General features: G+C 41.3%; 1 protein-coding gene across 1 annotated transcript; it reads left to right on the top strand.

The window, feature by feature from the left end:
- Window positions 1–15,441: 15,441 nt before the first annotated feature.
- Window positions 15,442–16,155, top strand: LOC128661663 (spindlin-W-like). Its single transcript, XM_053715891.1, has one exon. The coding sequence runs from the start codon at window positions 15,442–15,444 to the stop codon at window positions 16,153–16,155; it is 714 nt and encodes a 237-aa protein (XP_053571866.1).
- The last annotated feature ends 8,103 nt before the right edge of the window (window positions 16,156–24,258 follow it).

The following is a 24,258-nucleotide window of genomic DNA, read 5'->3' as shown; positions in this document are numbered from 1 at the left end:
AAGAGTGAGTTAGCTCAAAATTCAATGCTTGGTTATATAATTATTCCATACATGTTTAAAACAATAGACACTTTAACTATTAAAATGTGCTATTCAGTTCACTAAGTCTTAAGAAAAACTGTACACTGCGACAAAACTAAAAGTTGTCTAATACCGATAAGATCGAAATACAATCGTTCCGAATAATTGTTTTAACAACTATTATCTCTGTATTTATATGGAATATGGTCACATTATATTTATATTGTATTTTTATTGTATTTTATCAATTGAAATATGTTTTGTTCTCTTATCATGTATATATGCATTAGCGTCTATATGTTTGTACCGATATGAGAACTTTGGAGCAATCTAATAGGAGCTCACATACACACCCTCGAGTTCCGATTGGTCCTTTTTTGTTTAAATGGAAAGAGCGCTTGTTTCAATGTATCCGTCATATTTCCTCTTGAAGAAGCCCGGCCGCTGACCGGGGGAAACGCGTCAGGAAAAATAGACTGACAATATAGTCGGATGCGCTAAGGGTATTGTTCCCCAACTCTCATACAAGCCACGGACTTAACTGACATGGTATCCGGATTAACCTGTCAGTCACTTCCGGTGTAGCAGTGTACGGCAATCACAACGAGCCGACGGTGAGAGGAGAAAGAACTGAACCACCCACGCTCCTTCTATTTTGCAGCTTTTTAACATGCATCTAGTAAGTGCATACATTGTCACATTTTGGTATTAAACGCTTCACTTGAGTCTCGCCTCTCTGCGCCTTTTTCTTTTTGTCTCTACATGTTAACTATTTAGTTTTAATTAATAGCTTGTGATGGCTATTTCATTTGTAGTGAAAGGGAAATGCAACCATAAGTTAATCTTCCATGATTCAGACAGAGCAGATTTGAATCTAAAAATAAAATGGACTTTAAATATCACGCAACAATGCATAGTTCCAATGGTTAGCCAGATGTCTTAGATACTTCACACTATTGCATATCTGCTCCTTAAAGGGAAACTGAACCCAATTTTTTTCTTTTGTGATTCAGATAGAGCATGACATTTTAAGCAACTTTCTAATTCACTCCTATTATCAATTTTTTTTATTCTCTTAATATCTTTATTTGAAATGCAAGAATGTAAGTTTAGATGCCGGCCCATTTTTGGTGAAAAACCTGGGTTGTCCTTGCTGATTGGTGGATAAATTCATCCACCAATAAAAAAGTGCTGTCCAGGGGGGCGGAGCCAAGCCTTGCTGGGACATGGCTGCTTTTCTGTGAAGCTCCGGAGCTGTTGCTGCTCACATAACAGGAGCCGATGTGATGGGGACCTAACCTAGCACTTGCTTTTATCTACAACGACTCCTACCAGTCAAGGGGATACCCTGATACCTTTATCTACCTCCCTCCCTCTTCCCTTTCCACCTGAACTTAAGGAGCCTCAGAGCGCCACAAAAGTCTGGTCGCCATCTTGGACCGGATCATTCTCTGCTTACAGCCGTCAGTGCTCACCTCCATCAAGCCTAGCCCAGCATCACCAGTGGAGCGCCCGGAGCAGACCCCGGATCCCGATCTAGAAGATTGAAAATTGAGGACTGGCCTCACTCATCTCCCGGTGGTCACGGGCGCCCACTTTTAAATTGTACATGCCGCTCCCACGTGGCGTGCCTCACAGAAGACGAAGGGGACTGACGGCGACAGTCAAGGCTCCAACTTCCAGACTACGGGTAAAGTAGTAACATACTGACACAGTCTATACACCATAAAGGGGGTCAGGAGGGAGGGAGCTCCTTGCCTGTTAGGCTATACACAAAGGAAGAACCAATATAGGCCTGTCACCCCTTATATGGCCTTGCAAACAGACGACTTTCTCAGAGACTTAAATTTTTTATTAACGAAGCAACATCAGGATATCAATCTAAAGCTGCAAACTCACCCCATTCACACAGCTAGATGAACTACATCCTATAAATAACCATATGATCAGTTGTCAGACTGAGGCCTAGCAGTTCCGTATATCAAAGGAGAAGGAGACACATCTCTTTTTGCAGAGTCATTATATATCCAATAGGTTGGGGTCTGATACAGACCAAATTAGAATCTTCTCACAGATTATTTCTACTGAGCCGTACGCAGGGGGCAAGTTCTCAGCAACCTGACAATCCTTCCTCAACCTCCTAAATTAACGGCCCTTATAGAGGTCAAAACCATAAACAACAAAGCCACACTGTGTTACTATACTAAAGCTGCCAACCCACTTTATACCTGCAACGGGTTGAACTATATTCTAAAAGCAGCCACAGAACCTGCTGCAAGATAGAGGCCTACTGACTTCAGACACCCAGAGAAGAGAAAAGACACGTTTCTTTACATAAAGTTGCCCCAAATTTCAAAGGTAGCGGGCCTGGTGCAGATCAAATTAGAACTCTCTCAAATAATTTCTATCTAGGGGGTATAGGACATTGGGGACCCTGCACTGTTCACTTCAGGGAGACCAGGATGTCACAGTGCAAAGGGCCTAAACCTGAGAAGAGCAACAAAATGGTAGCAACCACACCCTCAGTATCTGCCTTTTTCCAACCTTCAGATTCCAACCCAGTAGAACTCTCTCACTCACAAGAATTACCTTCTACAGAGATGCAATTAGAGTATACCCCCTCACAATATAAAACATTACTGTCTCTACCGTCACAAATTGCAGGTCTCCCCTCTAAGTCAGATTTCGAGTCACTGAAGTCCTTTATAAAGGGCGAAATGAGAGATCTGAAAAAGGACCTGAATGATATGAGCTCCAGACTTGATTATATTGAAGAGGGTCAGGAGGCGCTCAACTCTATGGTTAGCACTAACTCCCAACAACTCTCCATACAGGACTCAATGGTGCATACCTTACAGGAAAAGCTTGAGGACCTCGACAACCGTGGGAGGAGAAATAATCTTAGGATTAGAGGAATACCTGAGGAGGTATCACCAGAGCAACTGAAACCTTATGTTACAGACCTGTTCCACTTTCTAAATCCCAGAGCATCCCCACTACTAAACAACAACATTGAACGGATCCACAGAGCCTTGAGACCTCCATCTAAGCCTCCTGCCCCACCCAGAGACGTGATCCTCAGGTTTTTGAGGTTCACTACTAAAGAAGAGATCTGGCAAGCTGCGAGATCTAGAAGATCTATAAATTTTAGGGATCACACCTTACAAATTTTTCAAGACCTTTGCCCACAAACTATACAGAGACGAAGAGAGGTCAGGTTTCTCACTAAAGCTCTACAAGACCACAACATCAGATATCGTTGGGGATTCCCATTCAGTCTGATCATCAACCACAACGGATCACAAATCATCTATAGAACTTTTCAAGACCTGGACAACGTGTCCAAGAAACTGAATATCAACATTGAACCTCCAGATGAAAATGTCCTGGAAACTGCTGCAAGACCCACGGACAAAATTAAAGACCCACCCAAAGAGCAACGTTCCCAATGGAATAAAGTCCAATCCAAGAGAAGGAAAACGGACAACGCAGTCTCAGGCCCATCAAGTCCTCAGGACCCTTAAACATACTACTATCTGGCACTAAAATCCAAACCCCAAATTCCATGCTGCCAGAGTCAACTGGATGTGTCAGGGAGCTTCTCCTGACCTATACTCACCCGGACTGTTCCTGGTCGTAGGTAATGGGTAAGAACTTCCAATTAGTCAAAACAACTTTGAGTTTGTCTCTGAGACTTCTGTTGCTATGACCCTGTTGAATATTGTTGCTTGCTTCTTATCCTCTCATTTATAGCCCCTTGCATGGATAATCAGACTAGCTTCATGAATAATGGACAAATTAAAGCTTAACACATGTCATGTTAGTAATGTTGGGACTAAGTACTGACAATATCAGCTAATAATGATGATATGATTTTGACCATTACGATCTCCACGTCTTATTCCTGATGTTTTCACCTCCCTTCCATATCTCCCTTCCCCTTTCTCCTCATACCCCCCCTCTCTCCTCTTCCCATCCCCTTATCCTCTTCACAGGTCCCCGCCTGAAACTCCTACTTACTTTTTGATAATTGATTCAGAGCAATATGCAACACCAGTTACTCCCCAAACAAGGTGTATAGTTTTACAAATACACTTTATGTTGGATTAGTTAAAATGCTTATTTACATTGTTTATGCGATATCTCTTGCCTTTTACTGGACAAAGTTCAGGTCTACCATGATATAAAAAATAGAAATGTGCCTGTCATTTGTATTGTTACATGTACAGAAATACTCTAATATCGATGGATAAATCACATTTTAAAATACTCTCTCATAATGTAAAGGGGCTCAATATCCCACAAAAGAGAACTATTGCTTTTAAAGATTACAAACGACTTAAATGCGACATTGTGATGTTACAGGAGACCCATTTTAAAAGGGGACGGGAGCCCAGAGCTTCCTTTAAGAAATTTGGGTCAGCTTATTTCTCTTCCAATAACTCTAAACATAATGGGGTATGCACAATGATTAACAAGAATTTTCCTTTCCAGGTGACCTCAATAGATAAAGACAAACAGGGCAGGTACTTAATTATCTCAGGGCTATTGAATCATAAACCCTTAACCTTAGCCAATGTCTATGCCCCCAGTCTGAATGCCCCTATTTTCTTCAACCAGTTTTGCAATAAATTACTAGAATCCACTAGGGGTGGTTTGGTCATTGGGGGGGATCTCAATGCTGCCCTAGACCCAACACTAGATTGCTCAGCTGGCAAATCAGCCATTCCCACTAAGACCCTGAAACTAATTAGGTCCAAGTTAACCACACTAGCCATACACGACGTCTGGAGGCTCCACCACCCATGTGAAAGGGATTTCACCTTTTACTCACACCCACACCAAAATTATTCAAGAATAGACTACATACTTACTGATTTTAATAGTTTAGCACACACAAGTCACTCGGAGATATACCCCATAACATGGTCTGACCATGCTATGGTCAGCTGCGAATTTAGTTTCCCTATAGACACCAAACAATCACGGTCATGGAAATTAGATGAATCACTCTTAAAGGACCCATTAATAAAGATTCACTTAACTAAGGCTATTGAAGATTACTTCAAGATAAATAACACCCCAGATGTGTGTCAGCAAAACATATGGAATGCCCATAAGTGCGTTCTTAGGGGCGAGTTGATTGCTCTAAAAGCTGCCAGATCAAAGCAACAGCAATGCTACTTAACTTCACTACTTACTGACTTATATAAACTCCAGGAAATACATAAATTATTTCCTAAAGACCGATCCCTCCTAGATAGTCTAGAACATAAGCGACTGCAGCTTAATTGTTACTTAGGAAAAGAGGCTAAACGCAATGCTCTCTTCCTTAAAAAAACATATTTTGAAGGTGCTAACAAACAAGGCAGGCTCTTAGCCAGGCAGCTCAGAAGAAAAACTCTCAATAGATACTTTCTTCACATTAAGGACGAGACAGGGAAAGACTGGCACTCATCAAAAGATTGCTTTAGGCGCTACTATCACTCATTATATAACTTGTCAGTAAACATTCATCCTCCAGCGCAGGTGGCCATTCATGATTATCTGACTCAGTTACACCTGCCCCAAAATAGCGACGAACAGAGGACTAATTTAGACGCCCCCATATCAACTGAAGAAATCAAACTAGCCATAAAATCTCTAAAATCAGGTAAATCTCCAGGCCCAGACGGATTTAGTAACACTTACTACACAACCTTCAAAGATATCCTGATCCCACACCTTCTGACATACTTTCAAAGTATAGAACAAGGTAAGGCCTTTCCCCCCACGGCCCTACAAGCTAACGTTACACTAATCCCAAAGCCAAATAAATCTTCTCTATCTATCTCTAACTATAGACCGATCTCCCTTCTGAATTCAGATGTGAAGATCTTCGCTAAAATAATGGCTAACAGACTCAATTTAATATTGCCTACTATTATACATCGCGACCAAGTTGGCTTCGTACCATATCGAGAAGCAAGGGACAACACAGTGCGTAACCTGCACTTGCTACGGTATGCTAAGACAAATCATGTCCCCTCTCTCTGGATTTCCACCGATGCTGAAAAGGCCTTCGACAGAGTCGGATGGCCTTTTCTAAAAGCAACACTACAGGCATATGGACTTGGCGATAAAATATTAAATAAAATCTTTGCATTATATAACAAACCCAGTGCTAGAATTGCCCTTAATGGAGTCCTATCACCCCATTCCAGATCACAAATGGTACTAGGCAAGGTTGTCCCCTATCTCCCTTGCTCTTCACTTGTCTTATTGAAACTTTAGCCACTAAAATTAGATCCAATAACAAAATCCAGGGCCTGAGGGTGGGGGGAGAAGATTACAAATTGTCACTTTTTGCAGACGATATCTTGTTTTCTTTAGCATCACCAATGGAATCAATTCCCCACTTACTTGAGGAATTGGAGACATTCCATAACCTCTCTAATTATAAAATTAACCAAATTAAATCCGAGATGCTAGGGGTGGCCATCGACTCTTCAACGAAAGACTTGAACACCCAAATTTGCCCATTTAAATGGAGTAAAGATTCATTAAAATATCTGGGAATCCACTTAACAGACTGCCCTGAGCTACTGCACAAGCTGAATTACTCAAACATAAAAACAGATTTAACGAGAGACTTCTCGTCCTGGACCAGGAAACGCCTTTCCTGGTTAGGGAGGATAAATACAATTAAAATTAATGTCTTCCCAAGACTGCTTTTCATCATGCAGACCCTTCCTATCCAACTCCCTAGCACATACATCCCACAGATGCAGCAGCTGTTCAGCTCGTTCATCTGGAACAGACGTCCCCCTAGGATAAATAAACTTACAATGTTCCGCCCCACGTCCCAAGGTGGCCTAGGAGTCCCGGACATTGATTCATACCATAGGTCTATATTCCTCCAAAGAATTCTCGACTGGAGAATCCATAGGGAACATAAATGATGGGTCTCATTAGAAGAAGCACTTAACCCTAGTCTTCATCTTCCTTCCCTATGTTGGAACCCAGATTTCCAGGCATTTTTTAAACGAATCAATAACCCAATTACCCAAGAAACATTGAAGATCTGGGAATCATCCAACAGGATGAACCCATATATCTCTTCTTGCCCAGGCCCATTGACATCACTCCTACACAATACTGAATTCTCCTTACTCTCCCTAGCTAAGGGCTTAGAGACACAATATAAAGATTCTGACATCCAACTCCTGACTTTAGCTACTAATGAACAGATAAAATCCCAAGGACAACTAACTGATACAGGCCACGATTGGGCCAGAAATTGGTTCACATACAGAAAGGTGCACCATTACATCACAACACATCAGCAACACCTTAACATGTTGCGACCACTAACCAACATCGAGAAGATATACACCTCAACACCACCGGTTAAGCATAGTCTTTCATATATTAATAGCATTATTACCCAGTGGCCTCCAGGCAACCTGCCACGCTCCATAGAGATGTGGGAGAGGGAACTGGGGATCGTCATTACACCTCAGACTGCGACAAATATCTTTCATAACACCAAGTCAGTCTCAGTGTCTGCATCTATTAAGGAACTTAACTATAAAATACTACATGGGTGGTACCTGACTCCTAGGAGACTCCACAAGCTCTTTTCGCAGACCAATAATCGCTGCTGGAGGTGCGGACATTTTGGCAGCAGCATGGGTCACATGTGGTGGTGGTGCTCCCAGATAAACACACTGTGGCGAACAATGATTTTAGAAATAGAACATATTTTTCAAACAAACATTCCATTGGACCCTCTTGTGTGGTTACTAAATAAACCATTTAAACTACCCCAACTTCAAACCTCTGCTAAAAATTATGACGAATAGCCTGAAAGTCCTAATAGCGCAAAATTGGAGATCATCAGAGATTCCCTCGCTGGCTATGTGGCGTAGCAAATTCACAGATTTGATCGACCTAGAGGAATATGGCTCCTTTTTGCATGATAAAAGGGAACAATTTATAGAACTACAAATAACCTGGGTAAATTACATTAAATCCATTGAACCCCAAACTAGTCCACCCGACAACATGTAGAGGCCTTCTGGCCAGTAAATAACGTTAGATTCTGTCCAAACACAAGCGCAGCCTTTGAATCACATTTCTAGGTAGATTTCTGTACATGAAGAGATGAGCATTGAGATGTCCTTATTTTATCACTGTCAGTTTAATATTGTTTTAGAAAAACGGTTAAAACGAGAATCTAAGATGCACGGTAATTATTTTTTCTTGTGAGATTGATATTGCAACTGTTATTGCATTTCTTCTTGTTCATGTTTTTGATTTAACTGTATCATGGATTCTTAATAAAAAGTATTGAAAAAAAAAAAAAAAGTGCTGTCCAGGGTTCTGAATAAAAAAAAAAATTTTTAAAAAAAAGCTTAGATGCCTTCTTTTTTCAAATAAAGATAGCAAGAGAACAAAGAAAAATTGATAATAGGAGTAAATTACGAGGTTGCTTAAAATTTCATGCTCTATCTATATCATGAAAGAAAAAATTTGGGTTCAGTGTCCCTTTAACAATAAAGATAGTGAAGAAGAACATTTTATGTGAGCATTTCAGACAAATACATGATCTATTTGATTTTTATAATTAAGGAACTGAAACATTGAATTTCCTTTTTCAAATATTCACTTTATTTTTTTCAAAGTAATGTCCATCATAAATACAAATTACGCATTTCACCATTTTGGAAATATAGCGTGGTAAACGTATCTTTCAACACGAGATTCTCATCTATGTAAAGTCGAATATAATTTCACGCACTAGCACACAATTGATGTGCATTGTTGGGATTGTAAATACATTTAATAGAGCACTGTCAATACTTCACGAGTCACGATATTTATTAAACAATGAATACATACAAATGTTTACTTTTTTTAATCTAAAATATTTGTAAACTTTGATTAAAGAACTTGATCAATATTAACCCCTTAAGGACCAGCAACTTACCCTGTATGTCACTGGTCTTTTTTTGGGACTTGATTGTTCTATAGCGCGGTCTTGACACCAGCGTTGAGACTGCTCTATTCCACAAAGCCTGCTGGAGGGAGGGCATTAATAGCGTGTTCTTGCTAGACTAATGCTATTATGTGCTGAAAAAACCCTTAACGACCAGTGACATACAGGGTACATTGTAGTCATTAAGGGGTTAAACATAGAAATGTGTCAAAAACATTTACTAATGTGACTGGATTATATTTACTATTGTGAGTAAAAATACAATCTAGTTCAAATGTCAACAAAATATATTAATATTTAACTGATTCCGTATATTATATATGCGTCACATATATACGCATACCATTGTCATAAATTCGAAATAAGTTGGAAGTTACAAATATATGAATCCATGAACCAGTAATGGGACACTGAACCCAATTTTTTTCATTCGTTATTCAGATAGAGCATGACATTTTAAGCAACTTTCCAATTTACTCCTATTATCAAATTTTCTTCATTCTCTAGGTATCTTTATTTGAAATGCAAGAATGTAAGTTTAGATGCCGGCCCATTTTTGTTGAACAACCTGGGTTGTTCTTTCTGATTGGTGGATAAATTAATTTACCAATAAAAAAGTGCTGTCCAGAGTACTGAATCAAAAAAAGCTTAGATGCATTCTTTTTCAAATAAAGATAGCAAGAGAACGAAGACAAATTGATAATAGGAGTAAATTAGAAAGCTGCTTAAAATTGCATGCTCTATCTGAATCACAAAAGAAAGATTTGGGTTCAGTGTCCCTTTAAGTAACGGCCAATCAGAGTTCATCACACAAACATGACTTGAGTCAGTGTAGCCTCACAGACATGCTAACCTAATATGCCTATATACCTGCAGTATTTTATCCAATCAGATGTACAGATACCATGTCCCATGGTGTATCTCATGTTTACTTCCCCATATAAAAGTCCATTACACGTAGCCATTTTTGTCAGTTCTCTAATGCCTGCCTTTTGAATTGATTTATATATTTGCAAAATATTATAAAATAGAACAAAGCATGCACTCACTGGATTTGTGAAAAAAGTGCTTTTACTGGCACATCAAAAAAGTGACGTTTTGGGGATCAATCACCCCTTCATCAGACCAAGAAAAAATATTATATATATATATATATATATATATATATATATATATACTGTATATATATGCAGACATGTTGTTTCCCAGGTTCACACGGGTGGAAAGTACTGCACTGGTCCACATGGTAGAGGAGTTTTATCTGCAGCTGTTTGGGACTCAGAAGGGGTCGGTGAAGCAGTCAATTAGGAGGGCCCTCTGGATGTCTATCACAGTTTCCGTGAATTCGGTGAAAGACGACTAGAGGACCACGGATAAAATCATGCAGAGATTCGCAATAAAGTCCGCCTCATGAGGGAGTGGGCAAAAGCCCATCGGAGTGGTGGGAATCCGGATCCACCCCCACGGAAACTTTTTCTACAACCTTATGAGTAGTGATGTCGCGACCCTAAAATTTTCGGTTCGCTAACGGCGAACTCGAACTTCCGGTATTGTTCGCGAACGCGCGAACCGCGCAAACCGCCATTGAATTCAATAGGCAGGCGAACTTTAAAACCTACAAGGACTCTTTCTGGCCACAATAGTGATGGAAAAGTTGTTTCAAGGGTACTAACACCTGGACTGTCGTATGCTGGAGGGGGATCCCTGGCAAAACTCAAATGGAAAATTACATAGTTTATTCAGAGTCTGCTTTTAAGCCATAATGGGCCTAAATCAACTAACATTCCCAAAGTGGCTGTCTCAAAACATCCCGGACAGAAGATAGATTGATAGATAGGATAGATAGATATACATAGATTGATAGTTAGATAGAATCAATAGAAGAGAAATAGATAGATTTGTTAGATATATAATTACCCTAATAAAGTCTAATAATTAAACATGCGTTCTTGGACCCAACTAGCTTGTGTTAATTAGTACTTTTCTTAGCACTTTAATCCCTGTGTCCCCCCCCTATCGGGGGTGTTCTATATGGCCTGCCTGTTTACCCTGAAAAAATATAATAATAAGACATGTGGTCTGGTACCTATTTTAACTAGGTTGTGTTTTAAGTACTACCATTCTTAGCACTTTAATCTCTGTAACTCCCCCTATTTGGTGAGGTCTATACGGCCTGGATGATTACCCATACAAAATATAATAATAAGACATCTGCTCTTGGTCTGCGACCCATAGTAACTATGTTGTGTTAATTAGTAATGTCCTTCGCATTTTAATAGCTGTTACTCATACTCACCCTATTGGTGGAGGTCTATATGGCCTGCATGATTACCCTTACAAAATATAATAACAAAACATATGCTCTGGGACCCATGGTAAGTAGGTTGTGTTAAGTAGTACTGTTCTTTGCAGTTTTATACCTGTTACAACACCAAATTGGTGGCAGGTCTATCTGGCCTTCATGATTAGCTGCACCCAAACCCCCAAAAAAAGCAGAGTGGTCTTAGACTAACACCCATGGCTAACTCGGTTGTTTCAATTAGTACTATTCTTAGCACTTTCATCCCTGTTACGGGTGGTCTACATGGCCATCATGATTAGCCGAACAAAATACTACAATCCAACCTTTGCTCAGTCTTCATAGGCCCTTCATTGGCTGTATTTTGATACTACAGTTCTTATTATTTTTATAGCTGATACAACACCGAATGGTGGCAGCTCTATATGGCCTGCATGATTAGCCACACCCAATACAAAAATAAATCCAAGCGGTCTTGGATTAACACCCATGGCTAACTCTGTTGTTTCAAGTAGTACTATTCTTAGCACTTTCATCTCATCATCCCTGTTACTTCCAGGACTCTCGGTGGTGGTCTACATGGCCATCATGATTAGCCTAACCAAATACTACAATCCAACCTTGGCTCAGTCTTCCTAAGGCCCTTCATTGGCTGTATTTTGGTAGTACTGTTCTTATTAGTTTAATAGCTGATACAACACCGAATGGTGGCAGCTCTATATGGCCTGCATGAATAGCCGCACCCAAATCAAAAAAAAAGCCAAGCGGTTTTGCACTAACACCCATGGCTAACTCTGTTGTTTCAAGTTCTACTATTCTTAGCTCTTTCATCTCATCCCTGTTACTTCCAGGACTCTCAGTGGTGGTGGTCTACATGGCCATCATGATTACCCTCACCAAAATATAACAACAATACGTGCATGCAGGGAACCATGGTAAGCTTACTTCCTTTCACAAAATCGAGTATAACAGTTGCAGGCAGAGGTTCTGACCCTGCATTATGGCTGCACCTCTCCCTAAAAGAGGCATGCGTTACAGAGTCTGTGGGCATGTATGCAAAGAGCTGGCCTGCCTAAAAAGAGGAGCAAGGCTGTACAGGTTGTTCTCCTTCAGCCGTTTTATACGCTGTCCCACGGCCACGACCCTCAACAACCACAACAGAATTAAACACCACATATGCCATCCTTTTGAACAACAGAGTACAGGTATGGCATTGATTTTAGTTACACGGCGATATTTATTATGAACCGTGAAATTGAAAACAAAAACATGTTTGGACACCAAGTACAGTACAGGTCGTTTTCCTTCGGCCTTTTTAGAATAGTGTTCCGGACCCCCAACAAAAACAACAGCAGGAAAGAGGACATATGGCATCCTTTTGAACAATAGATGACAGGTAAGGCATAGATTTTACAAAGCCATAGATCATTTTTTTGCAACTGTGAAATAAAAAAAAACATTGATTGGACACCCAGAACACTTCTTTATCCTTAGGCCTTTTTATAAGAGGCTCCCGGAGCCTCAACTGAAACAACAGCATGAAAGAGGACATATGGCATCCTTCTGAACAATTGATTACAGTTAAGGCATTGATTTTAGAATCCCAGAGATCATTTATATGACCCGGGAAATAGAAAAAAACATTGATTAGACACCCAGTACACTTATTTATCCTCAGGCCTTTTTAATAAGAGGGTTTCCGGAGCCTCAACCGAAACAACAGCATGAAAGAGGACATATGTCATCCATTTGAATAATAGATTACAGGAAAGGCATTGATTTTAGAATCCAAGAGATCATTTATATGACCCGGGAAATAGAAAAAAACATTGATTAGACACCCAGTACACTTATTTATCCATAGGCCTTTTTAGCAGAGGCTTCAGGACCCTCAACAAAAACAAGAGCAGGGAGGTGGGCATAGGAGTACAATGTAGTGTGGCAATAATAATGTGAAGGGGAAGATTGTGGAGTTGTGGCATTTTAATTTTGTTATCGTGGGAAGTACTTGCAATGACCTTGCTCTGGTGAATCCATATTGCAAATGTGTTTTTTAAGGCACTGTTTGTCTATTTTTTGAATATTAGCATTTGGTAAATGAAGCTCAACTTAAGGCTGGTGAGAACTGACCTTTCTTCTGGTTGTTTGCAAATGTTATGGCTCTGGACAAACATGTGAATAAGGGGCCATCAGCCATATTCTGCACGCAACCCCTTTGATGATTGACGATAAACATGTGTCACCTGCAATCAGAGCCCGTTACTTCTGTCTAAATCATCTTCCTGGTATGGACAGGCCACTGTTTCCCACAGCAAATCCGAAGCTTGAACTACAAGATTGTCTTGAGTATGGTAGGAAACCAAAGTTTATTTAATTCTGTACTATCACCACAAAAGCTGAACTTCTTGAACCAAGGAAAATGCAAGCAATTTCATGTGCTTATGGAGGACAAGGACGTCCTGTCCTGTGGTGCACAGAGATGGAGAGGATTTTTGGCCTCCCTGTACACTACCCAGATGTCTCCAACATCACCAGAAACACAAGACAGCAACTCTTGGGAAGTTCCTGGAGTGTTCCGGTAGCCATCTCTTTGCGCCCCGAAAGGAATACTTTATCAGTGTTTTTGTATACATCCGACAACAGCTTCGGAGACTGTGGTGACTCACATGTTATTTACTGTTGTTCCAGCTGTGGCAATATCAATTGGCATTAAAAAGGTAAGATTTGGGGGGGCGGAGCCTATAGCTGTTGCGGTAGTTACAAGTTACTTTGGAGTTAGTTTTCAACCTTAATTTAATTTTCTTTTTGGGATTCATAGTCACACTTTCTGGGGCTATCCAAGAGGAGCCTGGTAAAAGCACTAGTCACCCCTTATATCAACGGGTATGGAGACCTGTTTTTTGCCTTTCCAATATGGCGCTGGACACCCCTGAATGAAAAAAAAGGTAAGATTTGGACTAGTGACGAACATTTTATGCACGCTGTGGCAATTGCATTTTGCAATAAAAATAATCTGCTAACAACCACTACCTACGACCACACCTGACTCCTGAAGTCATGCTTCAGTTATTAACTCAAGTTAAATTATTTTTTTTATTTTTTTTATGCTCAGCAGATTCAAAACATACCATTATTCAATCTTCTAGTCATATCACATGACATGTCAAAATGCTGCATGGAAAATGGCAGTGTGCAAAGTCATAATCTTAGTGAACCTATAAGTGCATTACATTTTCTAAAATAAACAAAAATACAGAAAAAAAAAAAAAAAAGAAAGAGGACATATGGCATCCTTTTGAACAATAGATTACATTTAAGGCATTGATTTGAGAAACCCAGAGATAATTTGTTGCAACCGGGAAATCTAAAAAAAACTGGATTAGACACCCAGTACACTTATTTATCCTTAGGCCTTATTAGCAGAGGCTCCAGGACCCTCAACAAAACCAGCAGCAGGAAAGAGGACATATGGCATCCTTTAGAAAAATAGATTTCTGGAAAGGCATTGATTTTAGAAACACAGAGATCATTAGTTGCAACCGTGAAATAAAAATAAAATTAGATTATACACCCAGTACACTTCTTTATCCTTAGGCCTTTTTAGCAGAGGCTCCAGGACCCTCCACAAAACCAGCAGCATGAAAGAGGACATATGGATCTGGCAGAGGAAATGTAGTGGGGGGAGGGGTTCCAAAGACGAAAGAAAATGGAATGTGAGGGTATGGGCCGGGTCTGGAAGTTCAGCAGGAGAGCTTGAGGCGGGAGTTGCTGTTAGTGCTGCCGACAAAACCTATGATGGATAAGGCAGGTAGAAAAAAGGGAGGAGGTTAGGACACTAAAAAAAATATATCATTGAGACAGAATACTGCAACAAATCGCAAGGACTGGAGGGACTGTGTAGTAATCTGAATGTTACGTCTATGCAGCACTCTTCAGGTTGGAGTAGCCTGACATCGGAACCACTTGCTGTGGATTGAAACACAGAAATCTTGCTTGGATGGTGGACTAAAAGGACACAGTTTCTTTGTATAGATGGAACAAAAAAGGGAAATTGGAGGAATAGGATTTTTACCCTAGTTTGGCAGCTTTGCTGCCCTTTTATACACAGTTGAATGAAGCACATGCAGGTGTGTCTGCCAGTATGATGAAAAAAAGGACTTCTCACAAGAAGCATCGAAATAATGTTGGTCCAAGCAAACCAATTTCCCAGCCCCGGAGGAATATTGTAGGCTGCAGAATACAGCATGGTTGGAAAGAAGGTAGTGGCCCAATAACACAATGGAAAGGAACTGTATTGGATCAAGTGCCAGTCAACCCATCCCTTTATCTTATTAAATATGATGGATTTGATTGTGTCTATGGACTAGAACTCCACAAGGACGAGCGAGTATCTGCTCTTGAAGTTCTTCCAGATAGAGTTGCTTCATCTCGAATTAGTGATGCTCACTTGGCAAACATAATGATTGGTAAAGCTGTTGAACACATGTTTGAAACAGAAGATGGTTCTAAGGATGAGTGTAGAGGAGTGGTCTTAGCAAGAGCTCCCATAATGAACACATGGTTTTATATAACCTACGAGAAGGACCCAGTTTTATATATGTATCAGCTATTAGATGACTACAAAGAAGGAGATCTCCGCATCATGCCAGACTCTAATGATTCCCCTCCAGCAGAAAGAGAACCAGGAGAAGTTGTGGACAGCCTTGTAGGAAAGCAAGTGGAGTATGCCAAAGAAGATGGCTCAAAAAGGACTGGCATGGTAATACACCAAGTGGAAGCCAAACCCTATGTTTATTGCTTAAAATTTGATGACGATTTCCATATTTATGTCTACGATTTGGTGAAGACATCGTAGATGTAATATTTTACTTATTGCCAAACAGGTGGATTTATTAAATGTAAAATATGTAGACAAACCTGTCCACTTCTGTCCAATTATGTGACGCTTCAGATTCCAGGCAAGCCCGCAACCCCTTAAAGGAAGTAACGCAGTTTTGTTGCTAAGAACAAAAAAAAAAAATTCCACATCAAAAGGAAACAAACCACGTTCTGTGAATTACAACTCATTTTGCATAATGGAATTTATCCTTTAGAAGGAAACTGATCTAGTAGTGGTGAATTCAAACAAAAGAAGCATGGGTGCAAGAGACAAACTGGGCGAATTCTGTAAATTTTCAAAGTGGGGGGGAAAAAAGGTTATAAAAATGTAATTGTTGTATTTCTTAAGCACTCATTCCTCATCAATACAAGTCCAGTTTGGTATATCTAACTACTTTAACATAGTTATCAGTATGTATTTCAAGTTTTCCCAGTGTTACTTATGTCTTATAATGTGGGGAGTGTGGTGCTGCAGTTCAGTTATCCAGCTGCCCAGTGATGTAGGGTCTTTTTTTTTCTTTAGTCACTCTTATTACAACTTTCTGATTCATAATATTTTGTTACTTTTTGTACCTGTTTTGTCAGAAATCTTGTTATAGTACAACAATTGACAACTTATTTCCATTATTTTATCCCATCCCAGTAAAAACGATTATTCAGCAAAAAAAAAAGAGGACATATGGCATCCTTTTGAAAATTAGATTACAGGAAAGGCATTGATTTTAGAAACACAGAGATCATTAGTTGCAACTGTGAAATCTCAAAAAACATATATTATACACCCAGTACACTTCTTTATCCTTAGGTCTTTTTATAAGAGGCTCCCGGAGCCTCAACAGAAACAACAGCATGAAAGAGGACATATGGCATCCTTGTGACTAACAGATTACAGGGAAGGCATTGATTTTAGAAACCCTGGGATAATTTTTTGCAACCGTGAAATCTAAAAAAAGATTGATTAGACACCCAGTACACTTATTTATCTTTAGGCCTTTTTTTAGCAGAGGCTATAGGACCCCACACAAAACCAGCAGCAGGAAAGAGGACATATGGCATCCTTTTGAAAATTAGATTACAGGAAAGGCATTGATTTTAGAAACCCGGAGATAATTTGTTGCAACCGGAATTTGAATCAAACAAATGATTCGATGGACACCCAGTACACTTCTTTCTCCTTCAGCCTTTTTATAAGAGGGTCCAGGACCCTCAAAAAAAAGACCAGCAGGAAAGAGGACGTATGGCATCCTTTTGAACAATAGAGTACAGGTACAGCATTGATTTTACAAACCCAGAGATAATTTTGGGCAAATGTGAAATAGAAAAAAATATTGAGTGGACACCCAGTACACCTCTTTCTCCTTAGTCCTTTTTATAAGAGGGTCCAGGACCCTCAAACAAAATACCAGTAGGAAAGAGGAAACATATGGCATCCTTTTGAACAATAGAGTACTGGTACGGCATTGATTTTAGAAACCCACAGATAATTGTTTGGAAAAGCCCCAAAAACCATGCTTGGACTCCCACTCCAGGTCGTTCTCCTTCAGCTTTTTTATAAGAGGGTCCAGCACCCTCAACAGAAACTACTGCAGGAAACACCACCACATATGCCATCCTTTTGCACAAGCGAGTACAGGTATGGCATCCATTTTAGAAACCCAGAGACAATTGAGACGAACCAGGAACATTTTTCTAAAAATTTGATGGGCCACCCATTACAGGTCGTTCTCCTTCAGCCTTTTTATACCATGGGCCACGACCCGCAACAGGCACAACAGCATGAAACACCACATATGCCACCCTTTTGCACAATAGAGTACAGGTATGGCATAGATGGAACACGGAGATAATTTAGAGCAACCAAGAGACGGATAAAGATGCTTGGTCGGTCCTCCTCCTTCAAATTTGTGGCATTTTGCGTTCAATTTAATGGTCCACCAGATATGAGTGGTTTGCTAATGCTAAGTTGTACAATTCGTAACAGTTTAATCACTAGTGTTATGTGCCTCATTTTTTTTATTTTAGTTTTTTACCCACAGAGCTGCAGTAAAATTAGGAATGTACAAATGACTGAAAAAAATGAGTATTGTTGTAGCAACTGCTGTAGCAGCGGCCAGAAAAATTGATGTTTGTAAAAAATTTAAAAAGTGCCCTAAAAGCTTGTGGCTTGAACACTAATTGTTGGCGGATAAGTCAAGCAAGTCCTCCGGCTTTATAACAAAAAAAAAAGCCAGCCTGTGTACCATTGTAGCCCAAGCCAGCTCATCTCATCATCAGGCCTTTTTTATTCAAATGTATGGCCCAATGTCAGTACCTTTGGGATCCAGCCCTCATTCATTTTTATAAAAGTGAGATAGTCAAGGCTTTTTTGACCTAGGCAACTTCTCTTCTCAGTGACAAAACCTCCTGCTGCACTGAAAGTCCTTTCGGACAGGACACTTGTAGCGGGGCAGGTCAAAAGTTCCATTGCAAATTGGGATAACTCAGGCCACAAGTCCAGCCTGCACACCCAGTAGTCAAGGGGTCCATCGCTCCTGAGAGTGTCGAGATCCACAGATAAAGCTAGGTAGTCTGCTACCTGTCGGTTGAGTCTTTCTCTAAGGCTGGATCCCGAAAGGCTCTGATGGTGCATGGGAGTTAAAAAGGTACGCATGTCCTCCATCAACAAGACGTCAGGAAAGCATCCGGTCCTTGCCGCCGTGGTCGTGGGAAGAGGAGGAGGATGATTAATTTCATCTCTTCCCCTGTTACATTCCCGTGGTGCTGTGACATCACCCTTATACGCTGTGTAAAGCATAGTTTTTAATTTATTATGAAAATGCTCCATCCTTTCCAACTTGCGGGAATTTGGTAACATTTCAGGCACTTTATGCTTATACCGGGGGTCGAGGAGCGTGGACACCCAGTACAGGTCGTTCTCCTTCAGCTTTTTTATACAAGGGTCCCTCAACAGGCACGACAGCATGAAAGAACCCATTTGAACAAGGTTGGATGCTGAGCTAATCATGTCCCGTTCCTCCTCCTCACTGATCTCACTGATGGTATCTTCTTCCCCCCAGCCACGTACAACACCACGGGTACCAGAGAGGTGTCAACAACGAGCACCCTGGGATGCCTGTTGTGCTCGGTCTTCCTCCTCCTCCTCAAAGCCACATTCCTCCTCTGACTCCTCTTCCTCACAATCCTCTTCCTGCGTTGCCGCAGGTCCAGCAAGCGATGCTGATTCGGGTGTTTGTGGGGGTGATGGACACCACAACTCTCCCGCTTCCTCTTCACGCTCATCTACTGCCTGATCCAGCACTCTTCGCAGGGCACGCTCCAGGAAAAAAACAAATGGTATGATGTCGCTGATGGTGCCTTCGGTGCGACTGACAAGGTTTGTCACCTCCTCAAAAGGACGCATGAGCCTACAGGCATTGCGCATGAGCGTCCAGTAATTGGGAAAAAATATCCCCAGCTCCCCAGAGGCTGGCCTAGCACCCCGGTCATACAAATACTCATTAACAGCTTTTTCTAGTTGGAGCAGGTGGTCAAACATTAGGAGTATTGAATTCCACCGTGTCAGGCTGTCGAAAATCAAGCGCCTCACTGGCAGGTTGTTTTGACGCTGGATATCGGACAAGTGCACCCTGGCCGTGTAGGAACGCCTGAAATGGCCACACACCTTCCTGGCCTGCTTCAGGACGTCCTGTAAGCCTGGGTACTTATGGACGGCACATGTGTCAACTTGCCCAATTTCAATGCCGCCACCAAATTACTTCCATTGTCAGAAACAACCTTGCCAATCTCCAGTTGGTGCGGAGTCAGTCACTGATCCTCCTGTGTGTTCAGGGCGGTCAGGAGTGCTGGTGCGGTGTGACTCTCCGCTTTCAGGCAAGTCAACCCCAAGACGGCGTGACACTGCTGTACCCAGGATGTAGCATAGTACCTGGGGAGCTGGGGGGGTGCCATAGATGTGGAGCAAGACGCAGAAGTTGTAGAGGACTCAGCCGATGAAGAGGTTATGGAAGAGGATGGAGTAGGAGGAGTAGAGGAGGTAGCAGCAGGCCTGCCTGCAAGTCGTGGCAGTGTCACCAACTCTTCTGCAGAGCCATGCATTCCATGCTTGTCAGAAGTCAGCAGGTTTACCCAATGCGCAGTGTAGGTGATATACCTACCCTGACCATGCTTTGCAGACCAGCTATCCGTGGTCATATGTACCCTTGCCCCAACGCTGTGTGCCAGACATGCCATAACTTCCATTCTCACAACAGAGTACAGGTTTGGGATTGCCTTTTGTGAAAAGAAATTTCTGCCAGGTACCTTCCACTGTGGTGTCCCAATAGATACAAATTTTTTTAAAGCATCAGACTCCGCCAGCTTGTATGGTAAAAGCTGGCGGGCTAAGAGTTCAGACAAGCCAGCTGTCAGAGGCTGGGCAAGGGGGTGACTTTGAGAAATTGGCTTCTTACGCTCAAACATGTCCTTGACAGACACCTGACTGTGGGCAGATGACCAGGAACTGCTACGTAAGAGAGACTGAGTGGAGGATGGTTGAGAGGGGGCAAGGAGGACAGCACTGGTTGACGTGGCTGAAGATGCTGGAGCAGGAGGAGGAGGGCGGCTTTCACTTTGTGTGCTGCTTCTACTCATGTGTTCTTCCCATCGGCCTTTGTGATGGGAGACCATGTGCCTTCACAAAGCAGTTGTACCTAGGTGGCTGTTGGACTTCCCATGACTCAGTTTCTTTTGGCATAGGTTGCAAATGGCATCGCTGTTGTCAGAGGCAGACACACAAAAAAAATGCCACACTGCTGAGCTCTGCGATGACGGCATTCTGGTGGTGGCAACAGCCTGCGTTGATGGGCGTCGGTGTGCTGTCTGGCTGACCCCTGGTGACGATGCATGCTGTCTGACTGTGCCACTAGCTCCTTGAGACAACCTCCCCGTGCTTCCAAATTGTCTCCTCCTCCTCTCTGTCTCCCCATCTGAACTTTCCCCCTCTTCTTCTTCTCTTCTAGCAGGCACCCTCGTGACATCCACCGACACATCATCAGCAACCGCTTCACTTGTATCTGACACATCAAGAAAGGAAGCAGCAGCGGGTACAACATCATCAGCATCACACCGTACCTCCATGTCGGTAATGCTGCCTGACTGAGACTGATCACTATTATCTACATCCTCTGTCAATGATGGTTGCGCATCACTCATTTCTTCAAAATGATGTGTCAATAACTCCTGTGACAGATCAAGTGAAGCGGCTGTGGTGCTAGTGTTGGTGGTGGTGACAGGCGGGGGAGTGTCACTGGTCACTTGAGACCTGCCCAAAGCACAGCTGGACGTAGATGGTGCGTCAAGGTTAGGAGGACTAGCAGCGGAAGCTGAAGAACATTGGGTGTCCTGTGTTAGCCATTCAACTAGGTCCACATCAGAAGTTTTTGTGTGTCCCCTGGCACCCGGGGTCTGAACAATGTGCATATTTGTAGGGTCTAAAGGAATCACAGCACCACGACCACGACCACGGAACCTGCGGGGTTGCCTGCCTCTGCCTGTCATTTTTTTTTAAATGGACACTAACAATACTATTACACCAATTGAGTCGTGACACTGTGAAAGTGGGCACAGTATACGCTGTGAGACTGACAACAACAAAAAAGACAGATGTTTTAAAAATCACAAATTGTTAATGTTTTAAAATATTACAAGTACTGTGGCAACAAATATGATTGTTTGGCACTAGTTGGCAAATGGGCCTGTCTGGCACACACGCCGCTGGGAGAAAGGAAACTGCAATTCAATGGCACTAGGAGACTGAAGTAACAGTCAAAACAGTTATGATTAACAAAAATTCCAATCCTGTTACAATAAATATGAGTGGTGGCTAGTGATGTCCCAAACTGTTCGCCCGCGAACGGTTCACAGCGAACATAGGTAGTTCGCGTTCGCGTTTGTGGGCGAACACATGGCGATCCGCCCCTATGTGTCATCATTGTGGAAACTTTGACCCTTTATGTCACAGCTGCCTGACACATTAGAGCCAATCAACATCAGACACTCCCTCACAGACACTCCCAGCTACTCGGAATCCGCCATTTTAGACTCATAACGACCTTGCTTTTTTAATGAGAGGACGTGTTGTGTTTTTGCTCCTGACATTAATAGGAAAAACATAGCTAGGCTAGTGTATTTACAGTCCAGAAGGACTCCACTCATCTCTGCTGCAAGCACAGCACCCCAAAAAGCCCTTTTTAGGGCTATATTTCGTGCCGTTTTTTTTATTTTTTTATTAGCATTTGCCTGGCTTTCAGGTGTGTGTTTAAGGCTCACAGCATATGCTGTGACTACTGCCACCACTGATATCTCCCTAACAACATTAGTTTAAATTTAACTAACCCAAAAATATAATTAGTTTTCTAGTGTAATTTTTTTTTCATTTTCTATCAGGCCAGTGTCACACAGCATATACTCTGGTTCATTGCTCTGTGCCAGCCAGCAGCCAGCAGTGTTAATATCCGTTTATAACATTATTTTTAATTTTAAAAAAAAACACAAAAAAATATTTTTCTAGTGTAATCTAATTACATTTACTATCATTCCTGTGTCTGTCAGGCTCACTCAGCATTAATATACCTCTTTTTTTTCAGTCTTTTGGTTAATTGGTCTGTGCCAGGCAGCCACCCAGCACTCATATCTATTTTTCTTTCACCTTAATTTTAATATATATAAAAAAAAAAAGTTTAAATTTGTTTGCTAGTGTAATCAAATATAATTTTCTATCCGGCCTGTGTGTTTTGCTGACATAGAGAGCCTACTGTGTTTACTTGCTGCCCTCCCTAGTCTATAAGCCACGACTCATATGTGTTTAACCTTTTTTTAATTTCCACCCCCAAAAAATAATTTCAATCATTTTTCTAGTGATTATTAGAATTTATTAGGGTAATTATATATCTAACAAATCTATCTATTTCTCTTCTATCGATTCTATCTAACTATCAATCTATGTATATCTATCTATCCTATCTATCACTATCAATCTATCTTCTGTCCGGGATGTTTTGAGACAGCCACTTTGGGAATGTTAGTTGATTTAGACCCATTATGGCTTAAAAGCAGACTCTGCATCAAGTATGTAATTTTCCATGGGAGTTTTGCCAGGGATCACCCTCCAGCATGCAACAGTCCAGGTGTTAGTACCCTTGAAACAACTTTTCCATCACTATTGTGGCCAGGTTTTAAAGTTCGCCTGCCTATTGAATTCAATGGCGGTTCACGCGGTTCAATACCAGAAGTTCGAGTCCGCGGTTCGCGAACCGAAAATTTTAGGTTCGCGACATCACTAGTGGTGGCACTAATTGGCTAGTTGGGACTGGCACACAGGCAGGCAGGCAGGCAGGCAGGGGGAAAATGCAATTCAAGGGCACTAGTAGACTGCAGATTGACAGTCAAAACAGTGAAGATTGACACATTTTGCAATACTGTTAAAAGAAATATGATTGCTGGCACTAATTGAATAGTTGGGGCTGGCACACAGGCTGGCAGGCAGTAGAAAAGTGCAATTCAATGGCACAAGCAAACTGAGGATTAAGATCAACAATCAAATTTTTTTAATATTAATTAGTAACTATACTGTGACAACAATTATGATTGGTGTAAATAGATGGCAAGATGGCCTGGCACAAAAGGCTGGCAGGCAGGAGGTAAATGCAATTCAAGGACACTAGGAGACTGATTACTGACAGTCAAAACAGTGATGATTGACAATTTTTGCAATACTGTTACAAGAAATATGATTGCTGGCAACAATTGGCTAGGTGGGCCTGGCTCAAAGCAGGCTGCAAGGCAGGAGGAAAGTGCTATTCAATGGCACCAGCAAACTGAGGATTCACAACAACTATTACCAAAAATTAAAAATTTTAATTATTAAGAATACTGTCACAACAAATATGATTGGTGTAAATATTTTTCAAGTAGGCCTGGCACACAGGCTTGGAAGGCTGTAGAAAAGTGCAATTCTAGGGCACGAGCAAACTGAGGATTAAGATCATCAACAATCAAGAATTTTTTAATTTTTATTAGTAACTATACTGTGACAACAATTATG

The sequence above is a fragment of the Bombina bombina genome, chromosome 5 (genome assembly GCF_027579735.1).
Source record: "Bombina bombina isolate aBomBom1 chromosome 5, aBomBom1.pri, whole genome shotgun sequence".
In the NCBI taxonomy this organism is placed as follows: domain Eukaryota; kingdom Metazoa; phylum Chordata; class Amphibia; order Anura; family Bombinatoridae; genus Bombina; species Bombina bombina.
Note: the sequence above shows the minus strand (reverse complement) of the source record. Positions and strands in the feature narration are given on the sequence as shown.

What these genes read in the sequence shown, in the direction of transcription:
- LOC128661663 (XM_053715891.1), top strand. Translation starts at nt 15,442, where the DNA reads ATGATGAAAAAAAGGACTTCTCACAAGAAGCATCGAAATAATGTTGGT.